Source organism: Scyliorhinus torazame, chromosome 1 (genome assembly GCF_047496885.1).
Source record: "Scyliorhinus torazame isolate Kashiwa2021f chromosome 1, sScyTor2.1, whole genome shotgun sequence".
Classification (NCBI taxonomy): domain Eukaryota; kingdom Metazoa; phylum Chordata; class Chondrichthyes; order Carcharhiniformes; family Scyliorhinidae; genus Scyliorhinus; species Scyliorhinus torazame.
In genome coordinates this window covers 46,229,446-46,246,393 of record NC_092707.1, presented here as the reverse complement: position 1 = coordinate 46,246,393, position 16,948 = coordinate 46,229,446, and the positions used below count along the sequence as shown (strand labels likewise).

The following is a 16,948-nucleotide window of genomic DNA, read 5'->3' as shown; positions in this document are numbered from 1 at the left end:
GTCGGAAAAGGGAGTGTCTCGGACATTTATAAGGAGCTTATGGGGTCGGACCGAGGAGCTGAAGTGCAAGTGGGAGGAGGAGCTGGGAGGTGAGAAAGAGGGTGGTCTATAGGCAGATGCGTTGAGTAGAGTCAACACATCTGCAACTTGCACCAGGCTCAGCCTGATACAATTTAAGGTCGTTCACCGGGCTAACATGACAGTGGCCCGGATGAGCAGATTCTTTGGAGTGGAGGACAGGTGTGCAAAATGTGTGGGAGGACCAGCGAACCATGTCCACATGTTTTGGACATGTCCAAAGCTTAGGGGATTTTGGCAGGGGTTTGCAGACGTCATGTCCATGGTGTTAAAAACAAGGATGGCGCTGAGTCCGGAGGTGGCGATTTTCAGGGTGTCAGAAGACCCGGGAATCCAGGAGGAGAAAGAGGCAGACGTTCTGGCCTTTGCTTCCCTGGTAGCCCGGAGACGGATACTATTAGCATGGAGGGACTCAAAGCCCCCGAAGTTGGAGGCCTGGCCAACGGACATGGCTAGCTTTCTCTGTTTGGAGAAAATCAAGTTCGCCTTGAGGGGGGTCACGGTTAGGGTTCACTCGGAGGTGGCAACCGTTCGTCGACTTATTTGCGGAAAATTAATCGTCAGCAGATGGGGGGGGGGGAGGGAATCGTTTAGATTAGAGTAAGGGGTCAATAAGGGTGGGACCTGTACGTGAGGTAAATGGCTTTTGCACTATGTTTATGGTTTCATGTATATTGTTTATTTTGTTGTTGTCACTATACCAAAAATACCTCAATGAAATGTTTATTAAAAAAAAATAGTGGAGGTCGCTTCAAAGATTAACAGGAAACGTTGCTTCAGAAAAGAATGGTAGAAGTTTGGAATTCCTTTATGCAGACAGCATTGGATCCAAATCAATTGTTAATTTTAAATCTGGAATCGATAGGTTTTTGTTTACCAAAGGCATGAAGGGATATGGGGCAAAGGCGGGTTTTTGGTATTCGGTCACATCCCACTGGATGGCGGGACAGACTCAAGGTGCTAAATGGCCTGCTGCTGCCCATATATTCCGGTTAGTGATCAGGGTGGGGGGAGAGTTGGGATTTTATTGGAGACAGGGGCATCATAGGTGGAGTTAAAAGTGCGTGATTCAACAGATCAATATCATCCCGAATAATGTTCATAACTCTCATAACTGGGTGAAAATAATAAGCACACTAGGTATTGTCAATATACCTTTTGATCATTGAAAAACGAGTAACATCCACAGATGCCCACACTGATGTTCCCACCTGCAGCACTGGACACTGCTGAATAACCTATGGTCAGTTTGGAGCACAGTGGGTCTGCTGTCCGGTTAGTGCTAGGGTCTTTGGAGCTGTGGCGTATAGTTGGGTGTAGATTTTGACTTTGTAGAAAAGTACAAGTCGAGTGCTAGCGAATCGGGCAGTCACCCCCCCAGCCCCCCTCTCTCTCTCTAAAAGGAGAATAAAACTGGGAAAGGTGTGAAACAGGCGTCAAAGTCAAAATCCGCCCCATTTTCTGATCCCGCCAGTCTGTAAATAGGAGGTGCACACCCCATATCCACCAGCAGCTAAAATAGAGACACTAGTTTAAAAAGCGGGATTCTAGGACAGTTTGTCAGAACTAGCAAACTCATTCCTTTACAATTTACTCCGCATTCTCTCTCTCTCAGATGGGATCTCCGGCATTTTCTAATCTTGTATCCCCTTGGATCGGAACGTGGAACATTTTCTGTTCCGAGGCTGCATTCACAGGTCTGGGCTATGATGGAGAGCAATCCCCAAACACCTTTGGGAACTGTCCTGACTTCAGGAAGCTGGGAGGTCAGGTCAATGAGAGTTTGTAAAGTTTATACACACACACAACAAAACACAGTTATGTGTTTTTAAAATATATATAAATAAAACACACAATGGGCACAAACTCTCAAACCCTGAGCAAGAAACAAGGTAACGAATGAAGGGGGTTTATTTTTCCTTCCTTGGGCTCCTCCTGCTGGAACTCCCAGTGGCAGAAAACAGTTGTCTCCCTCCCTCCCTCTGCCTCTCTCTCTCCCGACTGACTGACTGACTGCTGCTGCTTTCGGTGCCAGGTCCCCCGTCCAGGACACAGCCGAGGGAGAGAGAGAGAGAAAAAAAAGTGGACAACTTCTTCCAACTCTGGGAGTGTGTGCAAGTAATTTCCAGCGAGAGAATGAAGGAGCGACCCCGGAGCAAGGTTACTGGGAGCCCCGGGGAACTGAGGGCAAGAGAATAACTCGCCAGAACAACAAGGAAATCAGTCATAACGGGATTGGGGTTGGAAACTTTGACTTTTGGAGAACAAAAAAGAACAATTTGAAGAATGAAGAAGTGGAAATACGCCCGAGTGGAAGGGATAGCGTTTTGAAAAGCACAGCCGCCCCCTGATATACTTGATGGATTTTTTGAGGGGACCTCTTTTCCTTGGGATTTCAGTTTGAAGGATGCTCCCATAGCCCGAGTCTCCTCGCGCTCGGTCCGCTCTGCTGGGGTGACAAAGGGGCTGAACCCGGGACGTACTAGGTTGGATTGATGAATGGGCTTGAAGGCTGATTCCTCCACCCCCCTTCTCTCTCCTCTCTGAAAGATGCTGAGCCGGACTGTCTGCACAATGGATCCGAGTTTAGGCTGCTGCTTCTGGGCTGCTCTGGTAGCCGTGGCTGCTCTGAGCCGAGGCCAGGAGCTCAGTCCTAGCGGCAGGAATGTGTGCAGGACACAGGGGTAAGGAGTTGGGAATTGGAGGCGTGAGGGGACTGGGACTGGGACGGGGGGGGGGGGGGGGGGAAGAGGAAGTGGGGGGGGGGTTATCCTGAAACCCTCCAAGAGCTCCCGCTGGGGCTGATATAAAGTGACATTTTCCATAAAAATGTCACCTGGCCAGCTGCAACCTGCCGGGCATGTCCTGGTTACAACGTTTGGATGATTATGAAGTTTGCCTGACCCCCCCCCCCCCCCCCCCCCACACACACACACACAATATCAGGAATCACGAGAAACATCTGCCTCCTTGAACCTTCTCAACCCACATCTGGAGATGAAGTTTCAAACAAAAGTTACTGTCCCGAATATTTGTTCCACATTTTCATCGTTCGCCAGCCGAGGCGGTCAAACTGTGTAAAATGTTAGCAGTCAGAGAGGGGAGTCAGCTCTGTCCGGCTCTGAACTCTCTCCCCCCCACCCCCACCCCGCCCCCCATCCCAGCAAAAAAAGAAAGCAATTATTATTGCAATCGCTGGAAACCACTGGAACTGGGGTGTGGTCTGTACACTGGCATTTCACTGATATGGGAGAACAGTTTTAATGCTGTTCTGTTTAATTCGCAATGGGAGCTTTCTTGAGCCGGGACACGATTAGCTTTAGTAGAAAAAACAAAGATGACTTCTTCGACTACACATGTATTGTTTCTAGATACAATAATGACCATGCATTCTCTCTCACTTTCTCCCCTCCAAAAGCTCTCCTGGAGTTGGATGTTGTCCTGGGTGGAAACAGCAAGGCAATGAATGTCCAGGAGGTCAGTAATCGTAGTCAGCTCTGCTCCGCTTCTTCACCATTTCATGTGACCTCCGCCAGCCTGATCTCCCCCCTCCGTCTCTCTCTTTCCAGCTCTCTGTCAGGGAAACTTCAGCTGCAAGGCAAATGAAATCTGTGTCAGACCCAACGAATGCCGCTGTCGGCATGGATACTTCGGAGCCAACTGTGAGACCAGTGAGTACAACCTTACTGTGAACAACATGGTACCATCCTAGAGTCACACAGCGAGTTACTCTGATTTGCCCTGCTCAATGAGCATCGTGTATAGTTGCGCAGTTCATTTCATTACCGTGCTGAAGAATTGTAATTTTGTACAGTTACACAGATGACCCGAAATCACCTGACTTCGTACAACATTCTGACCGTTCTGAATCAACGAAAAAAACCCGTGTAGTTTTGTGTGTAGCTCAGAGATCCATGGTAGGGTGCGCTTTCAGAGAGTCGGTGTGGACCCTGTGGGCCGAATGGCCTCCTTCTGCACTGTTGGGATTCTCTGCTTCCATGTGAGTTTACTGCCCATTTGATTGATGTGCTGTAGCTACAATTCTCATTACCTAGCTTGCTTCTTTCTATTTAATTACCTAAATGGCTGTTTTAACAATATAAGCGTACCAATTTGCGGGCTGCACTCTGAAATATTAATGACAGTCTGGAGTATTACACTCCATTTACTGGCATGCGGGGGATATATATATTTTAACCCTCATTCTGTGTTGTAATTCTATGTTGTACATTCAGAAGGTGAGGTGAATGAGCAGATTCCAGTCACCTCTGACACTGATCTCCATGAACCCGGGGAGACACTTGATACTGCGCCCTGTTTGTGGCGAGGCGGTGCGCCTCCAGTGGCTGAAGTCAGGAGCACACCCTGCGAGCTATTTCCCAGACAGGTGTGGTTCAAACTCCCATGTGTGCATCACCACCGCAAGTGGAGGGTATCAGACAGTACAATGCAGCACAGCACGCCCCAAGAGCCCAGAGTACCAGGACGCTGATTCGACAGCAGTGCAACTTCAGGTTCCAACATGTTTTCTCAGAAAATATACCTTTCATTTCCATTAACCCCGCAGTTTCCATTTGTATGTACCCAGTGTGTTTTGAGTCGCTACCATCTCACCCACAGCTAACCCATTCTCAGCAATGGCCCAGCTTCCCCCAGTTGTGTGTTTGTGTGTTTACATCTAGCTTTCTCACCAATGCCAATCTGGTGTCCACACGGTGAATTTCACCATAGAAAGCAGTTTAACTCCACTCCATTCGCACCGCGCCAAGTTCAGCTTCTGCACTCGACTCACCTTGCGATATGAATGTCTGGTGGGAGGGGCACCAGTTTTGATTGCAGAGGCAGGCATCTGTACACTTACACACCTGTAATTTTGTGCAGTTGCACAGAGAGTTAGCCTTGCCCCACTGAATAAACAGTAATTTTGTATTGTGACACAGTGGGTGATCCTCACCTGCTGAATAAAGACTGCTGCTAGCAATTTACTGTTCCGTTCATACAGCAGCCGGAATGGAGGATGCAGCCAATAGTTTTCAGGAGGATTTATATCTATTATGGGACTGGGTAGATAGATTGTAAATAATATTTAATAACTATAAAAATAGGGTACTGCATACTGGAAATGAAAAATAATAATTGTCGAATGAAGGGCTTGGGTTGGGGAAGAATGGAAAACATAAGGGTGGATTCTCCATTTCTCAGACGAAGGGCTGACATGACAGAAAGATCGGCACCACATCTGCACCGATTCTGCTACTGTGAGGGGCTAGAACTGGTGCCATCTGGAACACTCGCGAACCCACTGAATCGCTTTGCAGGATACGCCGGCTTCTATATCGACACTTGGGAGGTTGACAAGCTGCAGCCGCACATATGCATTGGGCGGGACTCTCCCTTCTGACGGCAGAGTGTTAACGGCATCGTAAAAACTGGAGAGTTTAACGGCGGTGTCATCGGACCGCTATGTGTAGCGATCCTCTGCCCTACAGGAGGCCAGCACGGCACTGGAGCGGCCCACATTGCTCCAGCTCCGGAATACCAGCGTCAAATGGGCGCCACAGGTCTGCGCATGTGCGCTGCGACCATCGGGAATGCGCGCATGTGTGCTAGCTTCCTTCTCCGCTCCAGCCCCGACGCAACATGGCGTAGGGCTACAGGGGCTGGCGCGGAGTAAAAGAGGTCCCCACCAAGTGGGGCCGGCCTGCCGATCGGTAGGCCCTGATCGCGGGCCAAGCCACGGTGGAGGCCCCCCGGTGGTCGGACCCCCCCCCCCCCCGTCCACCAGGCCACCCCCCGCAGGATGGATGGCAAGGTTCCGCCGGGTAAGACCAGATGTGAACGCCGCCGGCGGGACTCGGGCTTTTTTGGCGGCCACTCGGCCCATCCCGGGTGGAGAATCACCGCGGCCCCTGACCAACGCCATGCCGACGCGCCAGCGCCAATGCCGCCGATTCTCCAGTCACCGGAGAATTGGCGGACCGGCGTCGGGGCGGCGGCGCGTCAAACGCGCCTGGCCCGGCGATTCTCCGACCAGTGTGGGCTGAGAGGATCCCGCAAATTACATTCCCTGCACACACTTATCCCAGCCAAAAAGATGGCACTGGTTGTGCTGGAGCTGCCCATACAGCTGATGGGTCATCTGAGGCCCCAGGTGGGTGCCTTGGGGGACACCTATATGACCCATGGTGCCAGGTTCAAAGTGGGCTGTTAGCAGAGTGCGCAGCTGCGTGGCTGCCTTGCTGGCTACAGCAATGGTGCTTCGTGTCTGTCCACCCTGACCCCACAGCCCACCACATGGCCACCTCCCACTGCTCCCCACAGCCCTGGAAGTAGGCTCTGGCCAGTGGCACAACTGTCAGCAAACTATGGCCATGTTGGACACTTTCTATCCCTCCTTTCTCTCCCCCAGCAGCCATGAAGCCGGTTTCACGGTTTTTAAAAGCACAAGTGAACCACGGCGTCGGGAACTCGGCCCATCGGAGGCAGAAAATCGACACCTGCCGCAATTTTGGTGTCTGATTCTTTGCCAGACCCCCTTTCCCAATTTCGGAGTCGACCAACAGTAAATCCCGCCCATACATTTTTAAAAGGTTGAACACGAGAAGGGCAAAGTGACCTCGGAGTCACAGGAGAATCAGCACTTTCAACATGGTGATGATGTGGAGACGCAATTCTAAAAGCAAATAGAATGTTGGGATGCATTGCCAGAGTAGTGGAGTGGGAGTTAACAATGGAAAAATGGGGTGAGTGATGCTGTATACTCACTTTTGGGATGTATCGTTAGTTATGATCCATAAAGGTAATCTGGTTGTGGAAATTGAGAGAACAATAAGAGCCAAAAGAATAGAACTAGAAACTGAGTTGGTCATAGAGCCTCTCAAACCTTCTCCCCCATTAACTAAGATCATGTCTGAAATTCTACTATGAGTCCCTTTCCTGCCCTACCTTCATATGGCTCCCTGAAGTGGAGAATTCAGAAAGACTCACAACTGTGATTGAAGAATTTTCCCCTCACCTCAGTTGTAAAGGGACCACTCCTTTAGCCTAAAACTATGATCCTCAGTTCTGAACTCTCCAACCAGAGAAAACATCCTCCAACATTTATCATTGCCGGCTGGTATCTTATACATTTGACTGAGAACAGCTCTCATTCTTCGAAACTCAGAAGAATATAGGTCCTTTCTATCAAATTTATCTTCACAGGATGACCCTCTCATTTGATTTGTTGCACCCACATTGAGGCATATAATCCTTCCTTTGGTATGAAAACAAACTGCACAGTACCACTGGTGTGGTCTCGCTAAAGCCAATATCTTTGATGCAAAGCGTTCTTACTCTTATACTTCAACTCAGTTGCAACAAAGGCTAACGTAGCATTTGCCTTCCTTATTGTTTGCTGTACATTCATGTTAACTTGCTGTGTTTTGTGTACAATGTTGCGCAGGTCACTCTGAATACAAATAGCCTTCCAACTTATGAAATAGATCCTGCTTTTCCATTCTTCCTACTAAAGTGGATAACTTTGCACTTCCCCACATTATATGCCATCTCCCACCATTTTGCACCACTACATAACCAGGCTATATCCCTTTGCAACCTCTTAGTGTCCTCCTCACAGTTTACTTTGCAACATAAGAACAAAGAACAAAGAAATGTACAGCACAGGAACAGGCCCTTCGGCCCTCCAAGCCCGTGCCGCGCATGCTGCCCAACTAAACTACAGTCTTCTACACTTCCTGGGTCTGTATCCCTCTATTCCCATCCTATTCATGTATTTGTCAAGATGCCCCGTAAATGTCACTATCGTCCCTGCTTCCACCACCTCCTCCGGTAGCGAGTTCAAGGCACCCACTACCCTCTGTGTACAAAACTTGCCTCATACATCTACTCTAAACCTTGCCCCTCTTGTTTTAAAATCTAGTTTTACAATCTGCATGGGTGACACAATACGGCACAGTGGTTAATAATCATCATCTTTATTAGTGTCACAAGTAGGCTTACATTAACACTGCAATGAAGTTACTGTGAAAATTCCCTAGTCACCACTCTCTAGCACCTGTTCGGGTACACGGAGGGAGAATTTGGAATGTCCAAATTACCTAACAGCGCGTCTTTCGGGACTTGTGGGAAGAAACCGGAGCACCCGGAGGAAACCCAGGCAGACACGGGGCGAACGTGCATACTCCGCACAGGCAGTGACTCAAGCCAGGAATCAACCTCGGTCCCTAGCGCTGTGAAGCAACAGTGCTAACCACTGTGCTACCATGTCGCCCTGCTAAATAGCACTGCTGTCTCACAGCGCTAGGGACCCAGGTTTGATTCCGGTCTTCAGTGACTGTGTGGAGTTTGCATGTTCTCCCTGTGTCTGCGTGGGTTTCCTTTGGGTGCTCCAGTTTCTTCCCACAATCTAAAGATGTGCAGGTTAGGTAGATTGGACATGCTAAAAGATTGTCCCTTAGTGTCCAAAGACGTGCAGGTTAGGTAGGGTTATAGGGAGAGGGTAGGGTGTGAGTCTAGGTGGAGTGCTCTTTTGGATAGTCTGCGCAGATGTGATGGGCCAAATGGCCTCCTTCTTCACTGTAGGAATTCTATAGATTCAATGGAATTATACAATCAATGCAGTGTTTATTATGATATCAAAATTGTACACCGTATCCCAAGTGCGACCCTCACGATAAAACCTCAGCACAATTCAGCACATGCTGTGGGCCATCATAACCTTAAAATGAGAGCTAGGCTATTCCGGAACAGGATCAAGAAACATTTTTTCACACAAAAGGTTGTAGAAATCTTGAAGTCACTTGCCAAAAACCTGCAGATGTTTAGATGATTACAGCATTCAAGACTGAGATTGACAAGATTATTATTAGGTGAGAACTCTAATGCATTTAAGGGGAAGCGGTGGTGCGGTGGTATTGTCACTGGACTTGTAATCCAGAGACCCAGGGTAATGCTTTGGGGATCTGGGTTCAAATCCCACCACGGCAGGTGGTGGAATTTAAACTCAATAAAACACCTCGAATTAAAAGTCTTATGATGACCATATTGTCGTAAAAACCTAATTTGTTCACAAAGGGGACGGAAACCTGCCACCCTTACTCTGTCTGGCCTACATATGACTCCAAGCATAGAAACATGACTCTGAAATGGCCTAGCCGGCCACTCATCAGTATCCAACCGCTATGAAGAAAACACAAAGGAATTAAACAAGATGGACGACCACCCAACATCGACATAGGCCCCAGACTGCAAACCCAGCCAGTTGACCCTGCAAAGACCTCCTCAACATCTCTGGGCTTATGCCAAAACTGGGAGCTGTGTCAGACTACTCAAGCAACAGCCTGACGTCAAATTCATGGAATCATACCTGACTGGCAATGTCTCAGATACCACCATCACCATTCCTGGGCATGTCTTATCTCACCGGCACAACAGAACCAGTAGAGGTGGTGGCGCAGTCGGGAGGGAGTTGCCCAGGGAGTCCCCAACATTGACTCTGGACCCCATGAAGTTTCATGGTACCAGGTCAAACATGGTACCACGTACCGTGTCCCCCTCAGCTCATGAATCAATAGTCTTCCATGTTGCACAACCCTTGGAGGAATCACTATGGGTGGCGAAGGTGCAGAATGTGGGACTTCAATGTCCATCACCAAGAATGGCTTCGTAGTGCCACCACAGATTGAGCTGGCCGGGCTCCAAAGGACATAGCTGCCAGACTGAGACTGTGGCAGGCGGTGAGGAACTAACAAGAGAGAAAAATATACTTGACCTCATCCTCACCAACCTGCCTGCTGCAGACGGATATCTGTCCATCACAGTATTAGTAGGAGTGACCACCGCATAGTCCTTGTGGAGAAGAAGTTCCATGTTCACATTGAGGATACCCTCCATCATGCTGTTTAACATTTCAAACAGATTGAGCAATTCAAGACTGGGCATCGATGTAGTGCTGTGGGCCATCAGCAACAGCAGAATTGTACTCACCCATAATCTGCAACCTCTTGGACTGGCATATCACCCACTCTGCCATTACCATGATTCCAGAAGATAAACCCCAGTTAATGAAGAGGGCAGGAGGGAATGTCAGGAGCAGCACAAGGCATACTGAAAAAGGAGGTGTCAAATTTATGAAGCTACAACATAGGACTACTTGTATGCCAAATAGCACAGACGACAAGTTATAAACAGAGCTAAGTGATTCCACAATGGAACAGATCTGAGTTCTGCAGTCCTGCCATATCCTGTCATGAATGATGGTGGACAGTTAAACACTTAACTGGAGGAGGAGAAGATCCTCCAAATATCACCATCTTTAATGATGGAGGAGCCCACCATATCAGTGCAAAAGATGAGGCTGAAATGTTTGCAACAATCTTCAGCCAGAAGTGACGAGTGAATGATCGATCTCGACCTCTCCCGAGGTCCCCAGCATCACAGATGTCAGTCTTCTGCCAATTTGATTCACACCAAGAAATGGCTGATGGCACTGAATACTGCAAAGGCTATGGGCCCTGCCAATATTTCTGCATTAGTTCTGAAGACTTGTGCTTCAGAACTTGTTGCCCCCCCTAGCCAAGCTGTTCCAGTATATCCACAACACTGGTATCTACCCGGCAATGTGGAAAATTGTCCTGTAAGTCCTATACACAAGAAACAGGACAAATCCACTCTGGCTAATTACTGCCCCATCAGTCTACTCTCAATCATCAGCAAAGTAAAGGAAGGGATCATCAAGAGTGCTGCCAAGAGACACTTACTCAGCAATAACCTGCTCACGGATGCTCAGTTTAGGTTCTTCCAGGGTCACTCAGCTCCTGACCTCATTCCAACCTTGGCTCAAACATGGACAAAAGAGCTGAATTCCAGAGATGAGGTGAGAGTGACTGCCTTTGACATCAAAGCAGCATTTCACCGCGGGTGGCATCAAGAAGCCCTAGCTAAACTGGAGTCAATAGGAATTGGGGGAATATCTGGCACAAAGGAAGAGGGTTGTGGTGGTTGGAGGTCAATCATCTCAACTGCAGGACATCACTGCGGGAGTTCCTCAGGGTACTGTCCTAGGCCCAACCATCTTCAGTTGCTTCACCAATGACCTTCTTTCCATCATTAGGTCAGAAGTGGAGATGTTTGCTGATGATTGCACAATATTCAGCACCATTCACAACTACACAGATATTGAAGCAGTCCATGTCCAAATGTTAGAAGACCTGGAAAATATCCAGGCTTGGGGTGCCAAGTGGCAAGTTACATTGACACACACAAGTGCCAGGCAATGACCATCTCCAACTAGAGAGAATCTAACTGTCGCCCCCTGACATTCAATGGAATTAGCACCCCTGAATCCCCCACTATCAACATCCTGGGCGTTACCACTGATCACAAATTGAACAGGACTAACCACATTATTACTGTGGCTACAAGAGCAGGTCAAAAGCTAGGAACGCTGCAGTGAGTAACTGACCTCCTGACACCCCAAAGTCTGTCCTCAATTGGCAAGGCGCAAGTCAGGAGTGTGATGGAATAATCTCCACTTGCCTGGATTGGTGCAGCTCCAACTACACACAAAAAGCTTGCCACCATCCAGGAAAAAGCAACCGGGTTGATTGTTCCCCCTTCCACAAACTTTAATCCCTCCACCACCAACGAACAGTGGCAGCCGTGTGTACCATCTACAAGATGCATGGCAGGAATTCACCAAGATTCCTTCGGCATCACCTTAGAAAACCATGAGCAAACCATCTGGAAGGACAAGAGAAGGCGATACCTGGGAACCTCACCACCTGGAGGTTCCCCTCCAAGTCACTCACCATCCTGACTTGGAAATATATCGCCGTTCCTTCACTGTCACTGGGGCAACATCCTGGGATTCCCACCCTAACAGCACTGCAGGTGTACCTACACCCCAGGGACTGTAGCGGTTCAGGAAGGCAGCTCACCACCACCTTCTAAAGTGCAAGTAACGGATGTGCATTAAATGCTGGCCTAGCCAGCGACACCGACATCCTGTAAAAGAATTTAAAAAAACAAACGTAGGTAAATGGAGTTGAGGTGCAGAAGCTTAACTGAATGGTGGGGCAGGCACGAGGGGCTGAATGGCCTACGCCTCTTCCTAGTACTTGGCAGATTTCAAAACGTACATACATATAGTGAAAACGATGCAGAGGCGAGCAGCAAGATTGAATCCAAGACGGAATGTGTTATTGAGGCCCAATGGAGAGCTGCTTCTGCGCAGTCAGGAGATCTCTTATAGCATGAACTGATTGGCATAGGAAAGGTGAACTCAGATTGTTACCATAAGTCCATAAGATGTACGAGCAGATGATTCAGGCCAGTAGGAGTAGAGAACATGGGCTGGATTCTCCGTTCCTGGGTCTAAGTGCTGACGCCAACGGAGGATCCATCGTGTTTCACGACGGAAAGACCGGCGTGAAACCCGCACCGATTCCACTACCGGTGAGGGGCTAGCACCTGCACCATGTGAAACAGCCGCGGAACGCACGGCAAATGGTTGGAGAATTGCCGGGTCCGTGCTGCACATGCGTAGGGCTGACAAGCTGCAGCCGCACGCACGCCTACACCCCCCATACACGCACCGATCGTGCCGGAAAAGGTGGCGCCGGCTGTGCTGGACCGCATACCCACCTACCCCGACTCTACAGCCCACCTCCTGGCCACCCCCACCAGACCACCCTGCCCTGGCTGAAGCCCCACAGCCAGCAGCATGGATCCCGGCCGAGTGTGGCAGTGCTGGACACTGTCCACACGCCCTCTCTCTCCACAGCCGCCACGCCAGCTGAGACCGTGGGTGGTCATTGGGAACTCAGCCCATCGGAGGTGCAGTATCGCTGCTGGGCCTACGCATGACATTCCAACGGGGTTGTGACTACGTGATTTGGAGGGGGCGGAGCATCGCGACCCAGCGTCAAACTAGCAGCTGCCGCGATTTCTGCGTCGGGAACCATTCTCAGCCCAATCGCCGTCCTCGATTTTGGCGTCGTGCAATGGAGAATCCTGCCCCATGTATTTAAACGAGTGAAAAACAAATTAAATCACACCCTGATAGATATTTCTTTACTGAAGCATAATAAACATTTTGATTAATCTGACATTTAACAACAACTTAATATTTATAGTAGTTTTTATGATGGTTGTTGTTGACTCCTAGATGCCCTCAGTTCAAGGGCAATTAGGGATGGGCAGTACATTCTGGCCCAGTCTGCAACACCCACGTTCAAGAAATACATTTTAAAAAATGTAGTGGGACATCTCAGGGCAGGAGCATTATCAAACAAAATTAGAGGCGGCACGTAGCACAGTGGTTAGCATTGCCTTCTTCCAGGGCAGCACAGTAGAATAGTGATTAGCACAGTTGCTTCACAGCTCCAGGGTCCCAAGTTCGATTCCTGTCTTGGGTCTCTGTCTGTGTGGAGTCTGCACGTTCTCCCCGTGTCTGTGTGGGTTTCCTCCGGGTGCTCCGGTTTCCTTCCTCAGTCCAAGATGTGCAGGTTAGGTGGATTGGCCATGCTAAATTGTCTTTAGTGTCCAAAGAGATTAGGTAGGGTTACTGGGTTACGGGGATAGGGTGGAGGCGTGGGTTTAAGTAGGTTGCTCTTTCCAAGGGCCGGTTCAGACTCGATGGGCCGAATGGCCTCCTTCTGCACGGCAAATTCTATGATTCTATGATAATTTACACTGAACCACTTTAAAGTTATTTTCGGACAAATGATCAAATCCTTAGTCAAAGAGGGTGATTTAAGGAATGTCTTAAAGGAGAAAAGGGAGGTAGGAGAGGCAGAGAGGGAATTTTAGACCCTATTTTGCTGAAAACGTGGCCACAAAAGGTGGAGTGGTTAAAATAGAGGATGAAGAGGCTAGAATTGGAGGAGTACAGACAGCTTGGAGGATTTTATGTTACAGAAGTAAGGAGGGTTGGAGCCATGGCCGGATTTAAAAATGTGGGTAAGAATTTTAAAATCAAGGTCATGAAGTGAAAAAGGTTCTCAGAATACAGTTAGATGCCATAAGGGGAGAATTTGAGAACCAAAACATGAGCTTTAATTTGCTAAATGGCCTTTGTGCCCTCAATTGTTCCTTGCCTTTGTACAGTGAGTGTCAAACTGCAGCTGCTTGTAAAACAACATGCAGAATAACACTGAGCACAGTTGGGAAGACATTCCTTTCGAGCTGCCTAAGCAGTCTTTTCTCTCTTTTCAGAATGTCCTGAACGGTTCTGGGGCCCGGACTGCAAGGAGATGTGTCTCTGCCACCCGAACGGGCGCTGTGCCGATGCGACTGGCAAGTGCACCTGTAACCCGAACCGCTGGGGGCCAACCTGCAATAGACTCTGTCCATGCCAATATGGGAAATGCGACCAGGATACCGGCAAGTGCAAATGCGAGCCACGCCGCTGGGGTACCACCTGTTCAAACATCTGCTACTGCAGCTCCAACTCCCAGTGTGATCCCAAAACGGGCAAGTGCATCTGCCAGGCCGGCTGGTGGGGGCGCAGTTGCCACAACCAGTGCTCCTGTAACAGCTCGCCATGTGACCAGCTGGTGGGGAGGTGTCAGTGCAAGGAGAAATACTGGGGGCACAGATGTGAGCGGTGCCTGTGTTTTCACGGGAAATGTAACCCTGCCGATGGATCATGCTCGTGTTATTCTGGATACAGAGGAAGGTACTGCAGGGAGACGTGTCCAGCTGGATATTTTGGCCTCGGATGTAAAAAAAGGTATGTTTTTCAGAATTATCCATTGATGGTGTTGCTTTGGTCAGTTGGGTGCCTTGGAGCTAATTACTATGGTTACGATTCTATCATGGGAGAGCTGACATAAGAAATTTCTTTATTGGACTCTTATGGGGTGCGTGGCCTTTCCCCAGAGGGCCACACCTTAGTTACTGTAGTAACTCCCACGAGGGCCATGGGGATACCCTAACTGGTCCTGTGGGACTTGTGGAATACAAGCTTCCCTGCTAGCGGGCGGAGGCCCACCCAGCTGGGGCTCATAATTAAGTTGTATAATTAAATCCAAGATGGCGCCGGAGCTTGGCGACTCTTTGCGAGCTCTCTCCTCCAGACCCTTTTCTTTTATCTCCTATCACCGTTCTGAACTACTAAAACTATTTTCAATCACTGTTTGTCGATGTACCATTTGTCAATGTACTCTGTTGATTATTCTTTTTGTCTACTATGTACGTGCTGTGTACATTCCCTTAGCTGCAGAAAAATGCTTTTCACTGTACTTCGGTACATGTGACAATAAATGAAATCAAATCAAATAAAGGCCGGTCTGACAGGGACCGGCATGTGGGTAGTCCAACTGGGACTGATACAGTGTGTATTTGCCACCGTACCGACTATTTTCTTTGACCGCGAATAACTACCATTTACTTGACTACTCGGCCTCCTGGGCCTTTATAGTTACCAAAGCAGAGAGAAGTTAGACCCAAGTTGCCGTGGCTCAAAACTTCTCTCTTTTTTAAAATTTTAGAGTACCCAATTCATTTTTTCCACTTAAGGGGAATTTAGCGTGGCCAATCCACGTGCCCTGCACATCTTTTGGGTTGTGGGGGAAAATCCACGCAAACACGGGGAGAATGTGCAAACTCCACACAGACAATGACCCAGAGCTGGGATCGAACCTGGGACTTCGGCGTCTTGAGGCAGCAGTGCTAACTACTGTGCCACCGTGCTGCCATGGCTCAAAACTTAAGGTGTGATTGGGTATGTTGGAGCTAACCAACAGTGACAGCAATAAATTTAATTTATACAGCATCTTTTAAGTAATAAAACATCTCCGTGGTACTTCACAGGATCTTTATAAAGCAAATTCTGTCACCGATCCACATAAAGAGTTGTTGATGCTGATGATCAAAAGCTTTCTCAAAGAAGTGGTTTTTAAAGGAAGAAAGTGAGGTGGAGAGATGTAGGAAGAGAATTCCAGATCCTGGGGCCCAGGCAACTAAAGGCCCGACCACCAATGGTGCAACAATTAAAATCAGGGATGCACAAAAGACTAGAATTGGAAGAGTGCAGATATCTCAGAGGGTTGTTGGGCTTGAAAAAATTACAGAGATGGGGAGAGGTAAGGACATGGAGGAATTTGAAAATGAGGATGTTGCTTGGCTGGGAGCCAATGTCGGTTACAGCTGGGCTGATGGGCAAAGGGACTTGGTGAGAGTTATCGCAATAGCAGCAGAGTTTTGGATGATCTCAAGTTTAGAACATGGGGACCAGTCAGGCATGTCTTGGAATAGTTACGTCTGGAGGTAACACCGGCATGAATGAGGGTTTCGACAGCACCTGGGCTAAGAGAAAGGTGAGGTAGCAATGATATTACAGGTATTGCAGTCAAATTAATAGCATAGGTATGAGGTCAGAAACTCATCTAGGGTCAAATGTGACACCAAAGTTGCTAAAAGACTGGCTTAATCTCAGACTTTTCCAGACACAGGGATAGAGTCATTCGGGAAGGGTTCACCATAGCATCAATGGCTTCAACCATCCCAGTATTTATTTGAAGGAAATTTCAGCTCATCCAGGACTGGATGTCAGATAAGCAGTCTGATAATTTACCAACAATGGTGGGGTATTCTTTTACCTATTCCTTCATGGGATGTGGACACCGCTGTCCATCCCGAAGTGCCTTTGAACTGTGCAACCTGCTGGGCCATTTCAGAGGGTAATTAAGAGTCAGTCACATTGCTGTGGATCTGGAGTCTCATCTGGGACCATCAAGATAAGAATGGTAGATTTCCTTCCCGAAAGTGAACGAGATGGATATTTGTGACAATCAATGATTGAGTTTCATGGCCACTATTACTATTAAGAGATTCCTCCTCATCCAAGACCTAAATGGTTTGCCCC

The 16,948-nt window shown here is 48.5% G+C and overlaps 1 protein-coding gene across 1 annotated transcript in view; it reads left to right on the top strand.

Annotated features, from left to right (window-relative positions):
* Positions 1 to 2,053: 2,053 nt before the first annotated feature.
* Positions 2,054 to 16,948, top strand: part of scarf2 (scavenger receptor class F, member 2) — a 187,139-nt gene continuing 172,244 nt past the window's right edge. Inside the window, exons 1-4 of the mRNA XM_072489813.1 lie at positions 2,054 to 2,762; positions 3,497 to 3,555; positions 3,648 to 3,749; positions 14,296 to 14,812. Coding sequence (XP_072345914.1) covers positions 2,629 to 2,762; positions 3,497 to 3,555; positions 3,648 to 3,749; positions 14,296 to 14,812 — 812 coding nt within the window. The 5' untranslated portion in view covers positions 2,054 to 2,628. The remainder of the gene's footprint in view (positions 2,763 to 3,496; positions 3,556 to 3,647; positions 3,750 to 14,295; positions 14,813 to 16,948) is intronic.